Here is an 8,879-nt window from a genome sequence, read left to right as displayed (position 1 = left end):
GGGTGTACATTTTTGGGGTGGCTTAACAGTCCTGATCCTCTCCCTCAAGGGATTCTACATGCTCTAAGTGCTACTCACACTGTGGCAGGAAAGGAACATCACCAATTTTTGATGGAAAACTGCCTTGCAGATAAGAGTGATCTGTGATCCTTTGCTTGGGGAAGGGTGGGGGAAATGAAAAATAAGGTCTGACTGCCTTGCAGACAGAAAACTACAAGGTGAATTGAAAGTTCTAAAAGCTGCTAAAGAGAGGAGAGCAGGATATCTTAGCCAGTCTGGTATGTGGTGTTTGCAGCAGATGTTATTCTTTGCTCTTGTGTGGACTCTGATGGAAAAATCATTGGGCTGAGCTGAGCTAGGTGGTGTTCTCTCCCAGGGAAGCGAGCTCTGAGAGAGCTGCAGCAGCAATGGGCTCAGCACAGCTGCCAGGAGAAGAAGAGGCTGGTCCTGCAGACATGGTACTGCCAAACAAGGAAGCAGAAATATGCTGCTTTATTCTGGGAACGTCTTCTCCTGCACAGGTTTGTTTCTTGACCTCAAAGTCTTTCCAAGGGAAGCTTTGATAGCAGAGAATCCATTGTGTTCAGAGCAGAGCTTGGGTTTGAAAGTGCAGATAACTTGTGTGTAAACAGAGCATCTCTGGGGTGTTTCTTGTTAAGGAGTCTCTTACCCATAGCCTCACACATCTCATTCTTCTCATTCAACACTTCTTTTCTTCCCAGAACTCGTGTTCAGCCTTAGCTATGCAGTGTTGTATTTGTGCACTAAGCAAGGGAGACAAACAAATTTGTGTAGTTTAAAAAACTGAAAGCCTCATTTTCACTGGAATTATTCAATATTGAATACTGGGCCAGAGGTCTTTCAGAAATCTGATGTTTTTATTCAATATTGAATACTGGGCCAGAGTCTTTCAGAAATCTGATGTTCACAAACCTGAGTCTTTTAGGATTCTGGACACAGTGTGTTGATTTTAATTTAATGTGAAAAATTGAGTTCAATATTCCTGCAGCAAAGCAATATTCAGCAAAGCCTATGAGGGGAGAACCATGATATTCAATTCATCTTGGTGTTAGTTACAGTATGGGTGAAGCTGTAGTATGTTTTTGGAGTCTTATGTGATATTGCAGACCCTGAAAGCACAGGAATTTAATTTCTTTTCTCTCTTAGCTGTGTTCAGTAGTTTTCTCACTGAAAACAGCTTTGCTTGTGGTTTATGCTGTGTGAGACTAATGCCTGCCTGAAGTGCAGAGACGTGTCCAGCTGCAGTGAACCAGGAATTGTTCAGGTGTTTGGCTTTAAAGTAATTCAGGAGGATAAGAATGAATAAGATTATTTATGCCAAGGGCTCATTTAAGGTATAAGAAGTGCAGGTTTGGCCCTAGCAGGTTTCCATTAGAATTGCAGGTTCAGGCTGAGAGGAGACAAAGATCTGCAGAGGAAAGAGCCACTGAAAACCCAATAAAACTTTGTGGCTGTGATGCTTAGGCTCTGCACTCACCCCACCTAACTGCATTTTCCTCTGCAAATCCATCTCTGTGCTGGCTCCCTGGTGGGAACTGTGTTTGGGAGAAGGCCTTAATGTTGCTCCTTCCTGTCGAGTGTGTCTCCACCATTAATCTTCCTTCTGAGTCTCCTTTGATGATTGAGCACTTCTAATTTCTCACCTGGCTATGCTACAGGCTGAGCCCTGTCTCTTCCAAGGGGGGCATTTTTCATGCTAGGATAACCTGCAATAGATTCTCTTGATCTTCCCAGCAGCCTGCCAGGCAGAGGATATTTACACCTCTGCCCTATGGTGCAGGGGAGTGATTTGCATAATGAAAGTCCAAGTGGAACAAGGAACCAAAAGGATAAGCCAAGAGTTAAAAGCAGATTGGATTCTGGGCTTGCACAGGAAGACTGGCCTCCTGTGCATCAGCCTGCAAGATAGAGAGAGATTACTGTGGGTGCAGATTTACAGAGCTGTTAATAGCAACTCCTGTAGACATCGATTTTTTGGAATAAAATCGTCTCTGTAGAGATTGAGTTGTACATCCCACGTACACAGGCCCTTGGCTTGTGACAGCCAAGAAACAAAATCTGAGTCTTGACAACAAGCTGCTGTCTAAAATAACAGACTTCAGGAGTCTGCTGGGTTCCTTGCTGAAGGAGATTTTAGCAGTTTTATTCTCATCCCCTAAAGAAAAAGCCTTCGTCAAACAGCATCCTTAAGGTCAGCTGCTGGCACAGAGAAAGATTGAATACTAATTTAATTCCCTCTTTTTCTGAAGGATCCACTCTGTGTAGTGGCTGATCAGCCTAGCATTTGTTTTGTAGGCAAAGGAAGAGCACAGTGTAACGTTGGATTCAGTTTGCAGAGGCCTTGGAAGAGGAGGAAATGCTAAAGTGGTCAAAGGGAATCAGACACTCCTGGGCTTTGAGTAGCTGAGAGGTAACAGTGCTGGGAACCTGAAGGAAAACAAGGTTGAGTTTTCAGCAGAAAGACACTTTAGTTGAGGAGTGTGAACTTGTACCTCCCAAAGATGAGGCACTGGAGAAATAAGTAGCACAGAGGAAGATCCATAGATGTTGATTGCAGAAGGAATAATAGGAACAGCTTTTTTTTCTTGCTGAAGGCTCTTTTTCTTCCTTTGACCAGTGGGACACTGCAGGGTGGGTGAGAAGGTGGAATTTGGACTGACATGGAAATGGGACTTTAGGCATCTCTAAAGTCACATTCTTTGTGCTTGTACTGTTTTTCAGGTGCACAGTTGCCTGGGCACAGGTCACTGCCTGTAGACTGAGGCAGCACGAAGCTCTTTCTTATTTCAAAAGGGTCAGAGAGCACAATCTCCTAGTTGTGACCTTTACTAAGTGGAGAGTCAAATTCTTGAGAGCTGAGCAGCAAGTGCTGGGACAGGGGAACCAGGAGTGGCAGGAAGCCTCTGCAGGTAGAGCCTGTCACCTCTGGCGAGTGGCTGCGAGAGGAAAGCAAGTCCTGCGCCTGACATCTGTGGCTACTGTCAGACAAGTAAGATGAAGAGCTCTCTGAAAGTTATTCTTAACTCTCTGTTCCCTCCTGAAGACTCAGTGAGTCACTAGGCAGTGAGATACAGTGACAGAGCTTGTCTAAAAACCTGGTTTGATTTGTGGTGACTACTTGGTCCCTGCTTTGAAATTCTTTACAGGCTGTGCAGGCAACTTCATCACCATAATCTGGCACTGATTGCAGCAACCATCTGGAGCACAGCAATAAGGAGTGGGGACATTTTGACCAGAGAGATGAGAGCACTCCTTCCTCTCTGCTCAAAGACGAGATGGGATAATCACTGTCCCTGCAGAGCAGAGTGAGCTGTCAGAGTTGCAGCTTTTTTCCAAAGGCTCACAGCTAGCAAACCACAAAGAGATCGATTGATTTGGAAGGGCTGAGTCAGTCCTGCTGGGATCTCATCTGTGCAGCTTCCAGCCTGGGGTCTGGCACATTGAACTACCTGCAGGGCTGTGAGCATAAATGTATCTCCAGGGCTGGTTTGTGTGAGTGCTGCCTGTGTGTGCATTGTGTTTACTCTTGCCTGCAACTGTGTTATTTCCCTTGCAGGCCTGCAACTACTGGACCAGGGCAGCTGCCTTTTCCCAGTGCCTACGGCAGCACAGCACCTTGATAGGTGCTAGGAAAAGCAGGAAGATGTCTCTGGCTTGGTCCATGAGTAAGGAGATGCTCCTTCCTCTCTTCCTTTCACAGAGCCATGTGGGGAGTGTGAGTGAGGAGGGAAGGGGAGTAGTGTTTGCCAGCTACATGACTGAGATTCCCCCGTGGAGTGGGAGCTCGTGGCAGCTGAACTCTGACCATGGGTTGTTTCTGTGTTTAGGAGCCAAAGGACTAAGGGCTCATGGCAGCTCTGATCTCTTCTCTCTAGCTCCATGGTTAGCTCCTATGTGATTCCTCTTTCCTTTCCTAGGAAGCAGAAGAGGCAGAGGAGAAGGTTCAGCACTAGCTGGACTTTTCCCCAGTGCCATTAAGCACTGGCTGGTGATCTACAGAAACCAAACCAGGGCTGAAAGGCTTTCCCCTCACCTGGTGGAGAGACCTGAGGTGGGAAGACCCTCTCCTGTACCTGCAAGGATCCAGAACAAAGCAGAGATGGACTTGGAGGAGTGGGATGAGTGGCTCGGGTAAGTGGAGTGGAGAGCTCTGGGCTTCCTCTTGCTGCTGCCAGCAGGGAAGGGCTGGTAAAGCTTATTTGCCTCCCTTGCCTGCAGGAGGAAGTACCTGAGGTCGTGGCATCACACCGTGGTGCTTCGCCAGTGCCAGCACAGGAGGAGACAGCTCTGCCTGGCACAGGGATGGCACCAGTGGAAGGAGGCCAGCAGGGTGGTGATGCTGGCCCAGGTGTTGGTGAGTGTCTGGTGCCACCAGAGTGGCTGTGATGGTGTTACTGGGCAAGCCTGCTCTGCCTGCAGCCTGGGAGATGAGACCTGAGGGTTTAATAAGTACCAGTGTGCTTCAGAAATCCTGGTTTGTTGCTTGTGGCTAGCTTTTCCCATCGTTGTTTACAATGCCAGCATGGCACACTGGCATATCCACAGAGTTAGTTGTGCTTTGCCCCATCTTAAGACAGGAAGCTGAGATAGGATGATCTGTGTAGATTGTCTGTAGCCTGTGCAAAAAGTTCACAGCAAGTATTACAATCTTGGTCCTCATCTGTCTTGCTGACACATCCCTTTGGAGTCACAGCCTATCAAGGGCTGTCATTTGGCTTCCCCCTCTGCTCAGGCCCACGTTCTGCCTGACCTCCTGGGCATGAGCTGTGTGAGATGTGCACTGACCTGCCCAGGGGATATGATGATGCCTGTGTAGTGAGCACATCCACAGTCCCTGGGGAGCTGTGCTGGAGCACTGATGGGGCACTGTCCTCTCCCCAGGGTACTGGGACTTCATTAGCCACAATGTTTGCAGGGAACAGTAGCTCAGCAACAGCTTTGGTAGTAGTCAGCTCTGGTTTTTACCCATGCAAAGTCATTCCAAGAGGGACCTGGGAAAGCAACTGGAAGCAAGGTGGGACTAGAGGGAGGGAAGTGAGATAGTTTGCCTGCCAGAGCCTGATTAATCTGCCTCTTTTTCTGGCAGGACCAGCAGCGAGTGGTAGAAAAGGCCTGGAGGGTGTGGAGACAGAGATATTTGCAAAGCTGTGTGGTGCAGAGGTTTTTGGAGGAGGAAGACAGGAGCCTCCTGGCTCAGGTAAGCATTTATGACTGCTTCAGTTCTGTGCACCTCAGTGGACCACAAAGCACCCTCAAGGGACAAGTGGTGTTCTCTGTACCTCTCCATGCACAAAGCACTTGCTTAGGCAAAAGTTGAATACATCAAGGAATGGACTTGCCAATAACAAAGGGAAATAGCTTCCAGCTTTACACGGGTTCATTTTCGGGTGTTTTTCAAAGCTTTGTGTCAGCAGTCAATTTCCTTGACGTGTGCCCCATTCCCCACTGTTATTAGTGATGTTAATCCACTAATCCTCTGCCTCTCAAGAGTCCACTCAGGGAAGAAACAGGCTCAACACTGGAGCAGGAGATCTGTGCTGACTTGCACCCAGGGGCAGGGAAAGCCTTACAGCTCAAATATCCAGTTTGCTCCTCTGCCTGTCTCCCGGAGATCCATGCAGGATTAGGTTCTCCTTTAAGGAGATGGGAGCAGGTACTGAAATTAGAGGGCAGAGAGGGCATTGGTCTTTCTTCTCTCACATTGATTTGTTCTCTGCATGTCACTTACTGGCTACAGGAGAGGCAGGGAAGGGCTCTGAGTGAATGGTGAGGCAGCTGGCAGAGCCATTGCTGGAGGGAAAACTGTGTTTACCGGTGCTGTGAGAGTGCTGCAAGCCCTCCAGGGTAACCTGAGTGTTTGATTTGTCCACTCTCCATTCAGGCCTTTGGAAGGTGGCGCCAGCTTACAGCATTCCAGCTCAAGGACAAAGGACTCTGCTGAATATGGAGGGGCCCTGCCTGCAGCTGCTGCTCATTTCAGGACTCGTGGAGGATACAGCTCCTGTCACAACAAAGAGCTGGTCCTGTGCAGTCAGGAAAGCAAGAGTTCTGCCCACGTGATGAAAGCAGTGCTGCAGGCCAGGAGGATGACAGTCAGAGGACGACCAGGAGGAGATTACACCTAATGAAAGGTCCTCTTTGAAGGACTTACATCCTACCTCCTTAGCAGCACAAATGGAGAAGTTCCTCCCTGTTGTTGTGAGGTTGCATTCCCTTCTCCTCTGGACCCTGCTTTTGCTGGAGTGCTGATTAAAGGTCAAAAAACACCTTAGAGGCTCTCCCTATACTCAGTGGGTTTTTTCCACGGACAGGAGTTTGGTGTCAAGCAGGGGAGTAAGCAAATACATCAGGCTTTAGATATGAGCAGGAGTTTGCCTGTGCTACATCCTGTTGATTGAGTCTGGACTGTCCTGGGTAGGTGCAAACACAGGTCTTAATGTTCAGACTTGGCTCTTCCCCTGGGGGTGATTCCCACGTGGCTCCCACCTCCTCCCCCTGTCTAGGTCCATCAGCTCTTCATTAAGCCTTTCAGTGGGTGGTCAACCTCCTGACTGCTTCCTGCTGGTTCCTTTCTGTGCTGAATGGGCGAGGGATGAAGAAACCTGCTGGGAACAGCTGAGCACCAAAAGCTTTGCTGAGGCGAGACAGGCGTGTCTGATCCCCAACCTTCCCATTACTTGCCTCTGTGATTGATGCCCTGTAATTACCCTGGATATATGAGCCTGGTCTCAGACAGCTGTAACGAGAGGGTCTGAAGAATCTGGAAAAGGCTCTTCTTCCTTGCTTGTTTGAAAGAGATGCTTCACAGCATGGTGGGGATCTTGAAATCCTGCTGGGAACTGCCCCGAGGTCTTGTTTTCCTAGCCTGTGGTAGCTTTGCAGGATTGTTAAGTACACAAAGCGGCTTCAGTAGCTCCACACAACCCTTATTTCAATGCAGTGGGGCCTAAGGCTGTTAGGAGTCATTAAGTCAGGGAAGACAGGCTTAGGTCAGGAATGATAGGCTATCTTTCCCTCCAGGCACGGGAAAAGGACCACCACAACTCCCGTGGCCTTGGAGAACTGAGCCAAAGATTACAACTGGTTATTTTTGGTACATTCTATGATTTAAGCTTTCTCTGCTCTACCCTGGAGCTTTGGCCATACTTTCTGTAGGGCATGGTTGAAAGGGAAGGCAGAATCGCCCCAGAAACAATTGGTTTTCTGAAAGTTTTCCTTGTGCCAGGCTGGTTAGTTTGTAAACACCACGAGTCTTTGCTCCTTACAAGAGTATGGCCTAGTACAAGAGACGTTTGTGTTCGTGTGTTTTATTGTATATAATATAAGAAATAGTGTGATTCCTACCTAGTCTCAGCCAGAACTGAAATTCGCAGAGTCCTATTAAAAAGAAAATAGGAAATACAATAAAAGGAGAAAAGTTAAGGAGACAACTTGAACCTTCTTCTGGAGTGAGTGCAAAACAGCCTGATATGAAGACATACGTTTAAGGAGTGCAATACAAAAGCAATTTGACCTTCTTTTCTGGGTTGGTAACTACTGAAATAATCCCCTTGCATAGGCACAGCTGACAGGAGTGTTTCTGCCCCTCCCAAGGCAGCACTTCTGGCATGGCAAAGTTACCAGAATCCCATGGAGTTTTATCTTACTGATGCACAGGAGTTCCCTTGTTACTGTAACCAACATAGCCATGAGTAGCAGCTCTTTGCCTGCAGAGCTGACCCTCAGGCTCAGTCTGGAGCCTCAGCTCTGAGGTGTGCAGGTAGTTCTGGCTATTATTACCCAAAGAGAGTTTGTCCCCTTTGTGTTGGGGACAGCAGAGCATGTACTGTGGGTGGATCAGAGTGTCAGCCTGGTCACTGTGTTTAGGAGTGTGTGGTCCATCATCAGCACAGGAGCTGCTGCTGCTTTCTTTTCCCGAAGTCAGTGGACGAAAGAAGGAGGAAGTGAGGGATTAGAAGAGGAATTTTCACTGCTGAGTTGGATAGTTCAACAGCTCAAAAGTATCATCCACAACCTGCCAGAGGCAGTTTTCGAGTGGGAAGTCGTTGTCCACCAGGTTGACCAAGTAGTAGTTGTCATGGATGTACTGGATGATCATGCGTGAGGGCGACTCCTCCTCATAGAGCTTCGCCCACTGCTCGATCCACAGTGCAAAGGCCTCATCCTGCCAAGGGAGAGAAAATGTTGGCACTTAGGTAATGTTTTCATGTTGCTTCATTTAGGACACCCAGTGCCACACAAGCCTGTGCTTGTTTCTGCTCAGTAAAAATGGCAAGAGCTGAGCAAGGAATCCTCATGCTTTCCAGTCCGTGGGAAGTGCCCAGGACTGAAAGGAGACAGGTTTGCAGCACAATGAATGGCTCAATGCTGCCCCTGTGTGTGTAAGAGGGGAGGAAGAGCCACTGCCCAGCACTCTGAGGCCTGGTACAGTGGCAGTGGTGGCTCTTAGTGGGCACTTGGTGTCTATGAAGAGCTCTTGCTGGGGCTGAGGAAGCAAGAGGAGCAATACCTGGACCTCTGCAAGCCAATATTACAACAGCCCTCAACTGTGATAAGTGTCCCAGACTGAAACCAAACCAGACACACTGAACTTGCAGGGCACAGTAATGTATCCAGCAGGACGGAGGACTCACCTTCCAGTAGAGGAAGCTTACAGGATCCACTACAGTGGGCTGGATGATCTCTCTGCCTGGGAAGATGCCCCAGGTGACAGCATTGGGTTGCAGATCTGGAGCATTGGTAATATTCTGGCCCTGCCAAAGGAAGGAAAACCTTTCTGAAGCAACTGCTGGAGAAGGGACTTGAGTGAGTTGGAACAAGTGCATTTACCCTCTCCTTGTTAAGAGATCAGATAGCTG

The 8,879-nt window shown here is 48.3% G+C and overlaps 1 protein-coding gene across 1 annotated transcript in view; it reads right to left on the bottom strand.

Annotated features, from left to right (window-relative positions):
* Positions 1–7,892: 7,892 nt before the first annotated feature.
* The window catches only part of MTHFR (methylenetetrahydrofolate reductase (NAD(P)H)), a 7,861-nt gene continuing 6,874 nt past the window's right edge, over positions 7,893–8,879 (bottom strand). The window contains exons 10-11 of the mRNA XM_009079949.1: positions 8,655–8,774; positions 7,893–8,185 (exon numbers count right to left, since the gene is read on the bottom strand). Of these exons, the coding sequence (XP_009078197.1) occupies positions 7,988–8,185; positions 8,655–8,774 (318 nt within the window). The 3' untranslated portion in view covers positions 7,893–7,987. The remainder of the gene's footprint in view (positions 8,186–8,654; positions 8,775–8,879) is intronic.

This window comes from Acanthisitta chloris, unplaced genomic scaffold, assembly GCF_000695815.1.
Source record: "Acanthisitta chloris isolate BGI_N310 unplaced genomic scaffold, ASM69581v1 scaffold31278, whole genome shotgun sequence".
NCBI classification, from domain to species: Eukaryota; Metazoa; Chordata; class Aves; order Passeriformes; family Acanthisittidae; genus Acanthisitta; species Acanthisitta chloris.
This window is presented reverse-complemented; position numbering and strand designations above follow the sequence as displayed.